We start from the raw sequence: 17,968 nt of genomic DNA, 5'->3' as shown, positions 1-17,968 counted from the left end.
TGATATTGACTTTAACACCAATCATTTCTCTCCACTACCTAGGTCATTTCACCCCAATACAATGTAATAATAACAAGTTAGATATTGATATTATAATTGTTGAACATGACATTTAACATACTTTACCGGTAGATATTATTGTGATATGTGGTAAGGTTACGTTTTGACCCATGACATGTGGATAACTTCATACAGATATGAAGATATTTGCTCTCTACATGTTTTATATTAGAGAGATACCACAAATGTACATATCATCAGTTAAGGAAAATGATTTTGTAAATGCTTTTTGTCAGTTTTCAGTGTAGTTTAAGCGAGTCATTCACTAAAACTAATGATTAAAGAACACTTAATTTATGATAAAATTATTAACCATTTTAATAATTTAAAAAAAACTATTAAAAAAAAACTATTAATATATACTTACGGATGCATTTCTCCTCTTCCATGCTCCAGGTATAACCAACACAACACTTCAGAAATCGTCTAAAAATATCAAAGTCGGTTTGATTTTCATTATTCAACACTATCATTTGACATCAGTTTATATATTATATATTATACGTATGTCATATATTACCGACAATTTAACATAATTCTCAAACATGTATCTTATGAAAATCTTTAGGACATTGACGATGTTTCTGGCTTTCGGGAAGGACTGTAAAAGATCTCTTGTTCAGCTAGATGTATAGACGGAAACATGTTTTGTTCTGGTATGTTTAAAGGGAACTTATGGTCAGAATTCTAATTTCTATATATAAAACTATACCTTTCATATAAAAAGAAAAGCTGCATCTTATAACACTGTTTTGCTTATAACAGCGGTTAAATATGATTTTGATAGCTTAATTGGGGCAGCATGGGGAAAACCTTATCATGGCCGCTGCTGACTTAGTGGAGACATATCTAAATGCCAGATGGCTAGAGTCAATGCGTTAATGACTACAGAGAAATAAAATTCCTGACATCAAAAATAAGCTAATTGAAGCAATTACTTATTGATAGGGATAACATTCTTCTTGGACACATTTCTACTTTTAAAAAAAGTTGGAATTAAAATCAAGTAAGATATACAACCTTTGCAGCAAAGTTTTTAATTAAAGGTTAATCCCCAATTAACTGCTTTTTATAATTATTTTAATATTAATTCCTTCTTTTTTTTTTTCCCGTAACTCTAAAATACTAGAATCATTAGAATGTGAAAACATATTTCCTTTATTACATTCACATAATTATAAAATGTTTTTCTTCATGATTGGGAGGTGAGGTCACAGAATGCAATTAACATCAATATGTAGCACTTTTGTCAAAATAGGGTTGACGCAGTCTTAACCGAGCATGCAACGGCCTATTGTATAATTTAACCTATAACTTTGAATTTGACCTATACCTTTGCATTTTCTCGTAGTTATAATTTGTACAAGGTTTATGAAGACAAAAGATTTTCAAGGATTTCAACCATTAATGCAAATAATTGTTTTATTGAATTCCGGAAGAGGGTTACCCATGACGATTGTTTTGTTGCTCAGTGAATGCAGACATTGGAAGAGATGTATCCTTGTTGAGTAATTTGCTATGATAAATCGCAGAGTAACAGTTAGAAAATAGGTGAATATCTTAGCAATTATACAGTTACATGTATCAAATCCCTTATATATCGTTTACTTCAGACTTAAAATATACTAGATATTATACACTGTATGAAGGCGCCAATTTTATATCCATGTAGGATAAAGTACGTTTGCAAGAGAGAGGACTCGGGATGTGATTGCCATAATCTATATAGGAAATGATTAACTTATCCACTCATTCAGTTTCCAAGAGTACATGTGTGTATGTCATTTATGACAAAATAAAATATGTATAACTTGCATGGTAAATATGACGGCTCAACTAGGATATATGGATAAGAAGTGCCGGTAAAAATATTTTCATATGCCAAATTTGAATAAATGCACCTTGCTTTATAATCGAATTCAAGTGCCAAATTTGAATTACTGCACGTTGTTGGATAATAAAATGGAAGGTCGACAAGTTGACAGGTTGACAGGTAGACAGGTCGACGGGTTGACAGGTTGACTGGATAACAGGTCGACGGGTGGCAGGTAGACATGTCAATGGGTTGACAAGTCGACTGGTAGACTGGTTTTCGGGTAGACAGGTGGACGGGTAAACAGGTCGACAGATCAACGGATGGACGGGTAGACGGATCGACAGGTTGACATGTGGACTGGTTGTCAGGTCGACGGATAGACGGGTCGGCGGGTAGACTGGTCTACGGGTTGACAGGTAGACAGGTTGACAGGTAGACGGGTTGACATTTAGACAGATTGGCAGGTAGACAGGTCAATGGGTAGACAGGTAGACAGGTCGACTGGTTGACAGGTAGACAGGTTGACAGGTAGACAGATCGACAGTCGACGGGTAGATAGGTAGTGGGTTGACAGGCCGACTGGTTGACAGGTCGACGGGTTGACCCAGGTAGAATAGAGTAATAGCCCTTTCCTATCATGTTCGAGAACTAGCCTGATCTCTCAAGTGGGTCCTGGAACTTATCCTAATCTCTCAGGTGGATTCAAGAACTAACCCTAGTCTCCCTGGTGGATTCGAGAACTAACCCTAGTTTCTCAGGTGGGTTTGAAACTAATCTTATAATCTCTCAGGGGGTTCAAGCACTAAACCTAATCTCTCAGCCTGGTTTGAATACTAAGCCTTATCTTTCAAATGGATTTGAAAACTAACACTAATATCTAAGATGGGTTTGAAAATTAATAAGAGGTGTCAACTGTCACCCTGCCGACCTTTGCGATGACATTGTAGGCTAACCAATAAGAAGTGTCAACTGTCGGCCTGTCGACCTTTGCGGTGACACCGTTTATAAGTAAGAGGTGTCAACTGTCGACCTGTTGACCCCTTTCATGTCAATCTAGGTTTCATGTGGAATTGTCAAACATTTTTGTAAGAGGGACTTATAAACGATAAAGAGAATGAAACATTTTTATTAAGGACATTATCAATGTTCCTGGCTTTCGTATAGAATTTTCAAGAGCTCTTTAATAGGTGTTATTGTCCTAAAAATGTTATACATGTAATTACATTCTGGTCTTGTACTATTAACCCGCCAATCCAACTTTCCTTTTGGATTTGTTAAATGCATTCCCTATGTAAAATCTTCTTAAAATTGATTGTTGAAATGTTTAACCAATTTTATCTCCCTGTATTTTTTTCATTAATATCATGATATGATCTTAAATAATACAAATCATGTAAACGCTAACTTTTACATCATAACCTTGAGCATCTTCGCTTATTTTCTTTGAAGAATTTTTCACATACATTGTACATAGCCATTAAGGATTTTGATAAACATGATTTTTACATTGTTAATACGTTTACATAACTTTTAAAAATTTTTTTGTGAGCGACGACTTTGTATATTAGTTATTAAAATAACTTCAGGAAAAGGTCAATGTGGAAAAGGTCAATGTGAGGACCCCCATTGGTCCATTTGGCTACCATGTTCTTTTATCATCCACACATTCGCCTACTACTCTGACAACTGAATTTTATGATATCCATGCACAACAACCTTTTTTGTTCAGATTCTATTCTTCCTTTAAATATTCTACTTTTTTATATCAAGCTATAGAAACTTTCTTGCCGTATTTGAATAGAACGTCATGAAAAATCATAAATGATTTGTTTGGATATTACATCAAGTATTATTAAAAAAATGAGTTCTTTTATGATTAGTAGTGTTCCTATTATTTCACTGCCCTTACATAATATATATATTTTTGATTTTGCTTCAACGGCAACAGTCTTCAATTTAATACCATATGTAACTTTGAATGCACATTCCAATTTTGGGGGAAAATAACTGTTTAAGTATCTTTTCCTACCGTTTCAAAATACAGGCACTTCAACTGAATAATTATATATATGAAATTATTTTTTGCACGTAAAACCTAAAATTCTAATTATATTTATATTTACATTTACTGTATTAGCATATTACATTCATAGGAAAAGAGATGTATTTACCTGAATGTAATTTTTGTAAGAATAAACATAGAGAAACCCACGCTATAAAGTAACTTCACATTTACGCTGCAGAAATATTGACAGAACATTACTTTTTTACATTAATTTTATACATGTAATAATTCGTTCTACTACTATTCCCTATAGGAATGAACTATAGTACGCAATATTTGAAGCAGACCATTCAGCATCGGGGGTTCAAATGAATGGGACATTTCTATGAAAAATCTACATTTTTATTAATTTAATTTTTTTAGGATTTAAAAAATTTAAAGGTAAGAAAGGAAATTTTATATAGATTTATTGACGACTTAAAGTGATGTCCAAAGGAAATAGTTGAAGAGGGCAGCTTAATTATTACAACCTGTATTGAGACTGATCTGAGTAATGTCGTAATGGGTACCAGACCCAAATTGAGTCTCTACGACATATCGCTGAGATTAGGGAAATACCTGTAACAGGTATCTGATACATTAGGAGCTGGATCAATTATACAAGACTCTTATCTAACGCATGTACCGAATGCCCGAATGCAAAAAAAATGTCTTCGTTTTGAAAATCGTAAAGGGTGTCATCTTACGGCAAAAAAGTTAAGAAAGTGTGTTCCCAGATGATGTTATAGACTTGAATTACAAGCCTCTGATTTTATTTATTATAATTAACAAGCGCTCTGGGATATGTGAACACGTGACCCTGATATATAAAACTGTTTTTTTAACAATACATATTTATTGACACACCTTTAGAAAAATTATGTGTGTAACAAATATCATATTTTAGCTTGTTATCGATTCTTTATGAAAAATGTTCTTTTTTTATACTACATGTATATGATGTCATTTATGCTTTGAGACATCCTTTTCATTTTCATAATTATTTCGAAATATAAATATTTCCTTCTCAGTTGTTTTTTTCTTCAGAAATTGATTATCGGTTGAAAAAAGATTTCACATTTTTAAGTGATTTCAGAAGAAATCTACTTTTCTTTTTATGCCTTTTTCTCTAAAATTTTTACAATCCTATATCAAATTAAAAAAAATAACAAGCATAGCTTTTCACTTCTATTGAGAAATACAAACGTGTAAGAAAGATCAATGAAAAAAAAATTAGCTGTATACAAATAGTGTTTAAAAAAAACTTACGTTCCACATTCTGCAAAACCCTTTTGGCCAATGACATTGGTAACAAAAATTGAATGAAAACACATACATGTTACCAGAATTGTACCGGTATCCATGATGGAAAAATCTTTATCTCCTTAATCCGTGAGTCAAGTCCAAATGGTACATGTATTATGATTTTATAATTAGTTCTAAGCGGACACATTTGTTTTCTTTTCTTTTTTTTTTTGTTTTTGTATTTTATTGCAGTACTTGTACCATTGTGACAGAAAAATCAACATCATTGGCTGGTATAGAGTATGAAAATTGTACGGACATATCGTAAGGAAATTGAGAAGATATCATTTATAATTCCTCAATTAAAAAACAAGACAAATAAGATTTAAAAAAAAACCCATTATTATAGCAATAGTAACAAGGCAATCTCATAACAGACCCAGGTGTCCAAGCGTCTCCACAACAGTCAACTAGTGTAGGTTAATATTATCATAGGGTGGAACTTAATCTTCCCTCAGGCTGTTATAAATGGATGATGAATGGTGCATTTCTTTTTTAAGAAACAATTGTGTACAAGTAGATCATGCTATGATACTCAAAAGTGTAAGATTTTTCTCAATCCCAAAATTAAAGTATACTAAGAAAAATTTCGTAGAAAAAAAATCAATCAGAGACGTAATGTGCAAAAACAATTTTTCAATTGAGAACCACAATTAGTCATTTATATTAACAACATTCACAATAAATGTTTTTAATTTCATTATTTATTTAACAATATTGGTGTTTTACTTGTGTTGAAAGATACATGTGTATAGGGCATTATTGTAAATTTCTATGAACTTTACGCTACAAGTAAAGTTATATTGGGGACAAGTTGTCTGAAATGGGAATAAAGTGTTCCGAAATGGCGGTGAGTTGCCCTGAATAGGATGCGAGTTGTCCAACATTCATATACATGTACAATTAAGTTACAATTTCAACAGAAACATAGTTATTTCGGATTTTTGCAAGAAGCACTGACTTTAACAGTTTCTATTTGTTCACTTTCCATGTACGGTGCTATAAAAGTAATTGATTGATATATATTTTTAAATGTCCCTCTTGAGAATTATCACTCAACCATTTTGCCCATGTGCGGACCACGTGATAGAGGCGATCACGTGACATATTCTTTTGCGTTCTCTCACAGAAGCTTAACATTTTTTCTTATATTTCTTATCATGCAAGTTTGCAACAAAAACAGTCAATTTGTAAGAATGGCCTAGTCTCTGCAATAGTTTGGGTGTTTAATGATAATGTTTGATGATATTCTTTTGCAGAATTAGCATGATGACCATCAAAACCCAAGTCCTCTGTCTTTTGAGCGTCGTTTATTTCATGTGGATAAAGTATGAATACCTTAACTTTATCATATCTGATATGTTTAAAGTCTAATAAAGGATATTTTAGCGATTTGATAATTATATTGTTGTAAAGATTAACATTTATTTTCTATCATTTCATTCAACTGTAAGTTGGCGATCTTTCAAATCTTTCAAATCAAATTGCTTAACAAACGACACCTCTTTCTCCAAATTTGCTTTCACAGGGCAACAGAAAAATCATCATATTTAACATCTCTTTTCCTTCACTTAAACAACCACAGGGACGTTGCACAGGGGGAAGGAGGGAGCAGGGGGGGGCACTTTTTCCCCCAACATTACCTTTACTATAGAAAATGGTCATTGAAAGGATGATTGCCCCCCCCCCCCACTTTTTACCAAAGTACATGTATAGTGATATGAAGGAATTGTAGGAAAATGTATGAGAAAAGGAACTCGGATTTGAAAAAAGTTGTCCACTACCCCCCCTCCCCTCCCCTTCCCCCCCCCCCCTCCCCCCACACACACACGAAATAGGATTTTCTAGATTGGGCAACTTTTATTTTTTTTAATTTTATTTTGTTTTGCTTGTATATGGAAAAATCAAAATGATATATATATGCAGGCATCCAATTTTTGAATAATCTGTCCTATCCTGTATCACAGACAGTCAAATACATTTCGTTCTCTGTTATTTGATTTCCTTCTGTCTTATTCCTATTAGAAGACACTTCTTGAGAAAATGACTCATGAACATAATGTTTTGGCGATGTTTATGATGACTTGTTTTGCGAATGTCAAATTGCACAACTTCTTCATCGTTTAAGCGATTCATTTGTATACTCAACAAAGAAGTTGTCCTGTTCAACATTCTCTGGCTTTTCTTCTTCAGACATGTGTAGAATACAAAGGGTCGTAATCCCTATTCGCGTCAATAGCATTTTCATCGATTTCGTGGTAGTGGACAGCTGTGGCAGAGTTGTCTTCCTTCCGTTTTCTATTCTTTCTGTATCGACGACAACCAAAATAAAACACACCCAAAATTACTATCGTTACGAATATTGCATTAAAGCTTAAAATACCGATAAGAAGGGGATTTTGGCCATTAACTATTTCTTTGTCTGAAGCTAATTTAGTGTATTGCAAAACATTTGCAGATTTAGTAAATGATTCTTTTTGCGTTTTGACAATTGTTCGAACGTTTGCTGTAAAATCAGTCATTGGGATTCCGCCAGTATTCTTTTTTGTGTGTAATAGAAAATGACTAGGCTTGGTGGATCCCTCATCTGCTTCTGTGGTCAGAGTTTTCTCTGTAACTGAATAAATAAAACTGCACAATTAAATAGTGAATATTTCAACAGTCACAAAGCAGTTTTTGTCTAATTTCAAAATTTGTAGAAGTATTTTTGCCTTACATAAAAATTGATGATAATGTTTGATGATATTGTTTTTTCAGAATTAGCATGGTGACCATCAAAATTAACCCAAGTCCTCTGTCTTTTGAGCGTCGTTTATTTCATGTGGATAAAGTATGGATGCCTTAACTTTATCATATTTGATATGTTTAAAGTCTTAACTAAAGGATATTTTAGCGATTTGATAATTATATTGTTGTAAAGATGAACATTTATTTTCTATCACTTCATTCAACTGTAAGTTGGCGATCTTTCAAATCTTTCAAATTAAATTGCTTAACAAACGACACCTCTCTCTCCAAATTTGCTTTCACATGGCAACAGAACAATCATCATTTTTAACATCTCCTCTCCTTCACTTAAACAACCACAGGGACGTTGCACCGGGGGGGGGGGGGGGTCAGAGGGGCCTTCCCCCCCACTTTTTCCCCAACATTACCTTTACTATAGAAAATGGTCATTGAAAGGATGATTGCCCCCCCCCACTTTTTACCAAAGTATAGTGATATGAAGGAATTGTAGGAAAATGTATGAGAAAAGGAACTCTGATTTGAAAAAAGTCCACTACCCCCCCTCCCCTCCTCCCCCCCCCCCCCCACACACACACACGAAATAGGATTTTCTAGATTGGGCAACTTTTATTTTTTTAATTTTATTTTGTTTTGCTTGTATATGGAAAAATCAAAATGATATATATATGCAGGCATCCAATTTTTGAATAATCTGTCCTATCCTGTATCACAGACAGTCAAATACATTTCGTTCTCTGTTATTTGATTTCCTTCTGTCTAATTCCTATTAGAAGACACTTCTTGAGAAAATGACTCATGAACATAATGTTTTGGCGATGTTTATGATGACTTGTTTTGCGAATGTCAAATTGCACAACTTCTTCATCGTTTAAGCGATTCATTTGTATACTCAACAAAGAAGTTGTCTTGTTCAACATTCTCTGGCTTTTGTTCTTCAGACATGTGTGTAGAATACAAAGGGTCGTAATCCCTATTCGCGTCAATAGCATTTTCATCGATTTCGTGGTAGTGGACAGCTGTGGCAGAGTTGTCTTCCTTCCGTTTTCTATTCTTTCTGTATCGACGACAACCAAAATAAAACACACCCAAAATTACTATCGTTACGAATATTGCATTAAAGCTTAAAATACCGATAAGAAGGGGATTTTGGCCATTAACTATTTCTTTGTCTAAAGCTAATTAAGTGTATTGCAAAACATTTGCAGATTTAGTAAATAATTCTTTTTGCGTTTTGACAATTGTTCGAACGTTTGCTGTAAAATCAGTCATTGGGATTCCGCCATTATTCTTTTTTGTGTGTAATAGAAAATGACTAAGCTTGGTGGATCCCTCATCTGCTTCTGAGGTCAGAGTTTTCTCCGTAACTGAATAAATAAAACTGCACAATTAAATAGTGAATAGTTCAACAGTCACAAAGCAGTTTTTGTCTAATTTCAAAATTTGTAGAAGTATTTTTGCCTTACATAAAAATTGATGATTATGTTTGATGATATTGTTTTTCAGATTTAGCATGGTGACCATCAAAATTAACCCAAGTCCTCTGTCTTTGGAGCGTCGTTTATTCAGTGTGGATAAAGTATGGGTGCCTTGTTTTTATCATATCTGATATGTTTAAAGTCTAAATTAAACGATTTTTTAGGGATTTGATAATTATATTGTTGTAAAGATGAACATCTATTTTCTATCACTTCATTCAACTGTAAGTTGGCGATCTTTCAAATCTTTCAAATTAAATTGCTTAACAAACAACACCTCTCTCTCCAAATTTGCTTTCACATGGCAACAGAACAATCATCATTTTTAACATCTCCTCTCCTTCACTTAAACAACCACAGGGACGTTGCACCGGGGGGGGGGGGGGGGTCAGGGGCCGCCCCCCCCCCCACTTTTTCCCCAACATTACCTTTACTATAGAAAATGGTCATTGAAAGGATGATTCCCCCCCCACTTTTTACCAAAGTATAGTGATATGAAGGAATTGTAGGAAAATGTATGAGAAAAGGAACTCGGATTTGAAAAAAGTTGTCCACTACCCCCCTCCCCTCCCCCCCCCCCCCACACACACGAAATAGGATTTTCTAGATTGGGCAACTTTTATTTTTTTAATTTTATTTTGTTTTGCTTGTATATGGAAAAATCAAAATGATATATATATGCAGGCATCCAATTTTTGAATAATCTGTCCTATCCTGTATCACAGACAGTCAAATACATTTCGTTCTCTGTTATTTGATTTCCTTCTGTCTAATTCCTATTAGAAGACACTTCTTGAGAAAATGACTCATGAACATAATGTTTTGGCGATGTTTATGATGACTTGTTTTGCGAATGTCAAATTGCACAACTTCTTCATCGTTTAAGCGATTCATTTGTATACTCAACAAAGAAGTTGTCTTGTTCAACATTCTCTGGCTTTTGTTCTTCAGACATGTGTGTAGAATACAAAGGGTCGTAATCCCTATTCGCGTCAATAGCATTTTCATCGATTTCGTGGTAGTGGACAGCTGTGGCAGAGTTGTCTTCCTTCCGTTTTCTATTCTTTCTGTATCGACGACAACCAAAATAAAACACACCCAAAATTACTATCGTTACGAATATTGCATTAAAGCTTAAAATACCGATAAGAAGGGGATTTTGGCCATTAACTATTTCTTTGTCTAAAGCTAATTAAGTGTATTGCAAAACATTTGCAGATTTAGTAAATAATTCTTTTTGCGTTTTGACAATTGTTCGAACGTTTGCTGTAAAATCAGTCATTGGGATTCCGCCATTATTCTTTTTTGTGTGTAATAGAAAATGACTAAGCTTGGTGGATCCCTCATCTGCTTCTGTGGTCAGAGTTTTCTCTGTAACTGAATAAATAAAACTGCACAATTAAATAGTGAATAGTTCAACAGTCACAAAGCAGCTTTTGTCTGATTTCAAAATTTGTAGAAGTATTTTTGCCTTACATAAAAATTGATGATAAGTTTGATGTACTATTTAAAAATTATATCCTTTTTGTGTTGCTTATTGTAAATATTGGAGCATATTTCAAACACCTGAAATGATTCTTGAGCCAATAAGAGTTAATTTTAATATGATATATCTTACGTCCATTATTTTAATGGATACATTTCTTTATCTATGAATTAAGAGTTAATAAGAGAAGAAATATAACTAAATTATCCTGGACTAATACTTTATTTAATGTTAGGCTCAAACATAGTCATTAATCATCATTTTCAATTTAAATACATTTTTTACCCAGATGGTTATAAGGCACAAGTGGAGTGGTAAATGAAAAGACAAATATTTAATAACTACCTTTAAAAACTGACTTGTTTTAATTAACACTTCACATATTAAGTCTGGGATATTAATCTAAAAACATTACAAAAGGAAGAACATAACTTTTGTAAATTTATACATCCAATGGAAATGTTGCAAAGTTCTCTTGTACAATGGCATCTTTGTTGACATTTATTTCCAAACATGGGGTATGGGCAAGGTATTTCGCAGTATTTCCCAATAAACCCAGTTCTACATGCTAGAAATATAATTCATCATGTTCCGCAAAATCAAAACATATAAAACATAACTTTTTTGGGAGTAACATTAAAGCTAAAACAAAGTACATTTAAAGCTGTCATAATCAGAATTTAGTCCGGTATGTATAATAAAGTGTACATGTAAGAAAAGAAAATTATCATTACCAATGCAACTGCTGGAATTCACATCATACATATACCCTGAGCAACATTCAGATCTGAAAAGAAATTGATTGTGCATATTATATGAATCGATATGCACTTAACGGTAATAAATTCACCACTGTCAATTATTCTGAGAATAGATTGATGGACTTTATGATAAACGTTATATAATGTATTAAGATATGAAATGTTAATCTGAAGATATTTGGGTCTTGAGATATATCAAAGTACATTTGTATATATACAGGGTGATTGATGTTTTAATTTAAAAAAAAAAAAAAATAGAAGAAATCCATAGCCCAAGGGTTGTCTAAAATACCATATTTGGACAAAAGGGGATAAATTAATTTACCAGCAGACAGTTAATTTGTTTATTTTAGCCAGCTTTGATGTATTTATAATTTTTACATGTACGTAAATGGCGCGGAAGAAATAGTTTATGTGCAGTACAAATTTAATAACCAATAAACAAAATTAACTTACCCTTCACAGTTTTGCGATGATGTATAAGTAAATACTGATGATACAAATATAAAAGATAAAATCGTAATTATTGACATCTTTAAATGGATCTATACAGAATTGAGTTTTATTTTCAATCACATTTAATTTTTAAAATGCAGATTTATACTCTTCCTGTGTAAAAGGAAATATTGATTTGGATTAGTGCATTTCCGTTAATGCCTCATCTATGTGCAACGACACAAGGTTGATCCTGAGTGATGCAGCTTTAATACTGCAAATACGATTAACAAGGGTTGCCCGCGCAGTGATGATAGAACTTATGCTCTAGATTCGCAGATTAAGGGGTTGATCATTAAGTTTCAAGTTCAAATCACATTTCGGGACGAGGAAATAATCTGTGTCGCAAATGATCATGGAAGGTAAAGATCTCTCCCTGCTCAGTGGCCCTGATTGCCAAGTAAAGTATAAGATTTGCTACTCTCCACAGAAAATAAGTGGTGTTTCCAAGAGTGAAAAAATATTTCAAACAAATAAAAGAGAGAAAAAAAAACAAGAAAAAAAGAGCCATACAGACAAATAAACGAACAAATTATATACCAGCTATAATATGATTAAAGAAAGAGGAAAAAGTTATATGTATACATGTATGTTACATATGTATGTTAAATTATATTTTAAAGCTAAGAGTTCTTTAAGTATAGTTAAAAGTAACTATTTTCTGGGAGCCCTGAGGGACTTTTCATTGCCAATATATTTTACTGGAATTGTCATGTTCAATTTCCGGTAGCGCATGAATTTTGTTGAAAAGAAAACCACTTATATCAGTTTTATTATTATTTGAAGATGTTATATTATCATAAATTTTGTGATTTATCATCTCACCTGTATAAAATAAACAAATAAATAAAATACTTTGTTTCTACTTGACAGATAGTTTTTCGGATGGGCTCTAAACATAAGTAATGGCTATTCTCAAAGTCATAATAAACACATGGAAAAAAAAGTGAATTGTTTTGAGATCTCAATTTGTTATTTTATTACATGTACTTATATGTAATGTAAAATCCCTAATTGCCATGGCTTAAGAGGTATAAGGAGACAAACAAATCCATGTCCACTATGAAACATACTTTTTTTTTATAGATATTACTACTGAACTATTTGTCATCCAGAAAATTCCCATGAATTCACATTTTTACTTAAACCACAAAAATTAGACCCTTCGAGAAAATGTGATTTTACAGTACATGTATATGCCTACAGTGTAGGTTCTCTTATTTTTTCTTTAAAGAAAAATTTATTGATAACAATAGTGTTGAAGTATAAATGCGTAAGGCAAATACAATTTATAATATTTCAATAATTTGAGAGCCTAAGTGCTCATAGAGAAAAACAGAATAATTATTCTAGTGCCTGGAATATAACGGTTTTACATTGATACATTTATTTAAATTAGGAAAAACATGTGTTTTAATGACAGTGTTCAGGGTCAGGTATGTTTTAATTTCAGCGAATGCACACTCCTCCATGGCACCTGATCCCACTTCTGATGTTTCGGGGTTCCGTGTATTCTCTGCTCTTATTTTGTATTGTTTCATGGATTTTGAGATTGAATACTGTTCGTTATCTCCATATCATTCTTTCATGCACGGTTTCGTAACTTTTCCACATCCTTCTTCGTGGATATATTTGCCTTTAACTCATCCTAAGTTTAAATTTTAAGACAGATAGCTAATCTCAGGCTATTTAAAGTTTAAAAAAAAAAACAAAGAACAAATATAACTGCCATTTATTAACATTTTACATTCAACAGGATGCATATATGTTCAATTATCCATCACAAAGAGAAAAAGCAAGCAACTGAATACAGCAGATTGTTGCAGTCTTTATTTTCCATTAATCTCGTTTAGGTAATTCTGTAATTATCCAAATCATATTAATTTATGAAAAGCAGTAATCTTAACTCAAATTCCATATGGACACAATATAAAATCAAGACAGAAAAAAATATAGCATGACTAAAATATCGCTCCCATTAAAGCAAGGTATTGCATGACATTAAATTACAATTGGTCTTATCTTTTTTATGACTGTCTTGCTTGGTAGTGTCCTTGGTGTTTACTATTTATGCAATATCGAATCAAGAAGTTTTAATTAAAATTAAGCAATCTAATTTGTTTGTCGGCAAAATCAAAATCCGACTTTTCCTCATTAAAAAAAGTATACAAATTATTTGCAACCTACGTTGATTTAAGTAAGATGTTCCCGCGATTTGTACACGGGGGAATAGAGTGGTTGATTTATGTTCCAGTTTAATCGTATGTCTTCCCCTTTTTTTATGCATTTTATGCAGTTCAAACCATCAATCATTCAAACCAGAACCCATACATTAATGCATATAAACATCCATACCTGTCTAAGTCCAGTTAACATAGTGTTCATACATACGTACATATATGCACACATTTATACACATATTGATATAAACAAACTAGGTCACTATGACAAATTTGTTAAAAACCACTTCAAAGAGAAGCAGATAAATAACCACATCAAGAGTCCGTATGATCCTGAAACAAAGAGACGAAACTGGTTTGAAGAATAATGCGTGGCATATTACATTCATTGTATCAATATAGAAAAATCAAAATGGGTTAATTAAAAAAATATTATTTATTCGGATTCACTTGTATTTTATCGTACCTGTTTCATGAAGATAAAGTTGTATATCCAGAAATATTTTCTTTTTGTCTTTCTTGCTTGTTTCTCAGTCTGTTTTCTTTGACCATTTCATAGCAAGTTTGATCTGAAAAAAAAATATACACTTTTCATATATGAGGGAACAAAATGGTTGAGTTTGAATATAAGTAGAACAAAATATATGAAACTTTTTCTTCTCAAAACATGTTTGCTCTAAATATCATATTTACAGCGTATAGAAAAGTTTTTAAGCCTGTGAATACTTCTGCTTATTTGAGACCGAAATCTATTTTTTTTTTTGAGAGCTAAAGAAATACCTCACTGACTGTCATCGAAAGAAAAAAAAAACTGACAAGTCAGTTAAAATACTTTTCGTCGTCGCAATTTGGGGTTTTCTTTATTGCACAATCGCATACGGACTGTTACCTGTACGTTAAAGTGCTCAATCAGAGATCGGGTAGCGAGATACCTACTTTTACAAAAAAAAAGTTTCTGTCTTGTCTTCCGGATGAAAACACAGTACAGCAGACGCTGACACACAAAAAAATAAATGTCTATATATAACTTCTCGCCCGGGTGACTTATGCGTACATTTAAATTCAGTGAATCTTTTTTGCCAAGGATGTGAAAGTACAAAATATCAATCAGGCAGTCAACCATTTTGTGATCATCTATCTGATCCCCTCTACACCACAGCATATGGAAAGTATCCAAATTATGTATTTTGTTGGCTTAAAGATTGGATAATATGCGAAAAAGTATAATGAATTTGAAATTTTCGTATGCTCAATCTAATGTGTCAAATTCCCTTTATATTGTTTCAAGGTTTTTCTTTTTTTTTTTTCTAAAAAAAGAGCAAATAAGGAACTTTTAACACCATCATCAGGCTGTAAAATATTATGAGAGAATAATTACATTTGTATGCCTCTGCTGAGTTATAACTGGTTGGACATGGTGGGTTATGTTTTGTACACTCTGCATCATAGTTGTCCTGAATTAATGCCCCCTGTATATTGAATTCTGTACAAAAACCTGAAATGAGTAACAAGTGGTGTTTAATGGTTATGATTGTGTCATTTTTAAGGAAAGTTCGTTGCTCTTTTTAAAATTCATAATTAACATACCAAGGATAGTGCGATTAGGTGCACATACTTCCAGTGTCGCATTCCTATATGCATTGATAACACAATGATACTGAAATTTAAAATATTGAGCATTCGCTCCCGATGATTGTGAACAAGACTGACGAATAGCCGAACAGTTGAATCTCTCTGCCGCCTTTCTCCAAGACTTTTCGTCAGTTGGGCATGCGTCAACTGCCCTCACGGTAAGTACTGAGACCTCACACTTTGTGAATGCAAACACCTGTGAATAAGTATGAAATTGCTTAAGATGAATGTCAAATGTTTGCATATTTGGGAAAATAAAAGTTTTGTAGGGTACCAAATACTTATTAACAATACTGGAACATGTGGGTTTTAAAATTAACTGATTGGTATATAATAATGATTTTACCCTCTTTTTGTACTTCAATATTTATGTGTGAGCGAGTAAAATTCTGCACAATCAGTCACTGAAGGGCTGACTGACAAGAAATACATGTAATCATGCTCTTAAAAAAAAAAGAAATACGAGGAAGATTGGATGGTTATATGATGGATGAAATAATAATTCACTGATGGCACCAACCTCCTTCACACGTAGGAGCATCACCATAGTAAAGATGAAAAATCGACTATACAAATCCATGTCTTCTTTTTTTCCGCTGGAAAATATGTGAGACTTTTTATTAGTTTATTAGTTTTTGCAAATAATGAGCAATGTATGATGGAATATTGCAATATTTTATTTTAATTCTTTTTCTTTATTATATTTTAACTTTCTAAGGAATTGAACATTTTGCAAATGTATAAACATCGTTTAAATATTTAAGTTGATAAAAATTTATATGAAAACTCAAGTGATTGATATAGCTAAAAGACTGAATTAATTCATAGGCAAAATTATTAGATTGACATTGAATTTCATGCTTAGATTAAACAAATACTTTTCTTAATATTAAATATCTAAAAAGCTAATTACACACACAAAAATATATATATATAAATGAAAAATACCTTTTACAATTTTTTACAGGTTAAAGCTCCATAACACGATGATATCTATAGCTAAGCTTTAGATGATCACAAAATTTTCAATCTATATATAGCACAAAAATTATCAGACGAATGAAACGAATAGCGCATGCAGTTATTTACACAAATAATCAGCAATAAACAAATATCTTGTATAAAATTCTCAAGTAGAAATAACTACATGTACTTGTATTTCCTAAACTGATTTAAAATATATATGTTATTGTAATTCAAAGGTATATGCAACAAACAGAGAACTATTTATAAATCTATTTATAGCCACGGTAGTTTTCAAGCTATAAAAATATCAAATGAAGGTTACCTGGAACTAAAACGGAAGTTAGGTTCATGATTTATCCTGAGTGACTTACTGAGGTCAATTGCATTACAAAGATTATTTAGAGGAAAAGATTTCAATCAGTATTACATTGCATGTAATGATATAGATAGAAAGTTTATTGATTTTCTTCTTTTGTCGTTGATTATAGTCTCGTGATGAGAGGATATTGCAAGGAGCGGATCGAAATGTTTCAACTTGAAGGCATTGTCTAACGGAATTTCTTTTTTTTTCAAAATGTTTTCCATATTAGAAAGTGACGTTATTCACTCTTCGTTTATTCAGTTAAGGACATATAATACAATCAATTAAAAAAAACTTATCATAAATTTAAAAAAAAAAAAAAAAAAAAAAAAAAACATTCATCTATGTTAAACGATCAAGTTTTTATTTTTTTTGTTCCAAGGTTTACAATAAAGCGAATTTTAGTGGTAAAAAAATGTACACATTGATAAGGAAGGTTACAGAAAGGTAGAAAGTGGAACATCATAGAAAATCTATAAATCGATAATATTTCAGAAATTTATTATTTGCATCATTTATAATCAAAATATGCATCTATCGATAACCTTAAACTTAATTTATGATTCAAGTTTTAAATTATGATGGATATGGTGTACAGTCAATTCTCGAATTATCGCCATTCGATTCATCGCCATTTTC

General features: G+C 32.3%; 1 protein-coding gene and 1 long non-coding RNA gene across 2 annotated transcripts; both read right to left on the bottom strand.

Moving 5' to 3' along the window:
- Positions 1–11,153: 11,153 nt before the first annotated feature.
- Positions 11,154–12,285, bottom strand: LOC134264303 (uncharacterized). Its single transcript, XR_009991488.1, has 3 exons — positions 12,152–12,285; positions 11,669–11,721; positions 11,154–11,502 (listed from the first exon to the last, which is right to left on the bottom strand). It is a non-coding gene; the product is annotated as an uncharacterized LOC134264303 (long non-coding RNA).
- A 1,623-nt stretch (positions 12,286–13,908) lies between these two features.
- LOC134264302 (uncharacterized) lies at positions 13,909–17,020 on the bottom strand. Its single transcript, XM_062746602.1, has 6 exons — positions 16,951–17,020; positions 16,523–16,598; positions 15,958–16,198; positions 15,749–15,865; positions 14,837–14,939; positions 13,909–14,703 (listed from the first exon to the last, which is right to left on the bottom strand). Exons 2-5 carry the CDS (start codon positions 16,580–16,582, stop codon positions 14,842–14,844), a joined length of 516 nt encoding a protein of 171 aa, XP_062602586.1. The 5' UTR covers positions 16,583–16,598; positions 16,951–17,020; the 3' UTR covers positions 13,909–14,703; positions 14,837–14,841.
- Positions 17,021–17,968: the final 948 nt, after the last annotated feature.

The sequence above is a fragment of the Saccostrea cucullata genome, unplaced genomic scaffold (assembly GCF_032062105.1).
Source record: "Saccostrea cucullata isolate Sc308-1 unplaced genomic scaffold, CSIRO_AGI_Scuc_v1 ctg1239, whole genome shotgun sequence".
Classification (NCBI taxonomy): domain Eukaryota; kingdom Metazoa; phylum Mollusca; class Bivalvia; order Ostreida; family Ostreidae; genus Saccostrea; species Saccostrea cuccullata.
Note: the sequence above shows the minus strand (reverse complement) of the source record. Positions and strands in the feature narration are given on the sequence as shown.

What these genes read in the sequence shown, in the direction of transcription:
- LOC134264302 (XM_062746602.1), bottom strand. Translation starts at nt 16,582, where the DNA reads ATGGATTTGTATAGTCGATTTTTCATCTTTACTATGGTGATGCTCCTA. An exon ending in TGCTCCTACGTGTGAAGGAG is followed by an intron (nt 16,199 to 16,522) that starts GTTGGTGCCATC and finishes ACTTATTCACAG; the next exon opens with GTGTTTGCATTCACAAAGTG. An exon ending in ACCTAATCGCACTATCCTTG is followed by an intron (nt 15,866 to 15,957) that starts GTATGTTAATTA and finishes TACTCATTTCAG; the next exon opens with GTTTTTGTACAGAATTCAAT.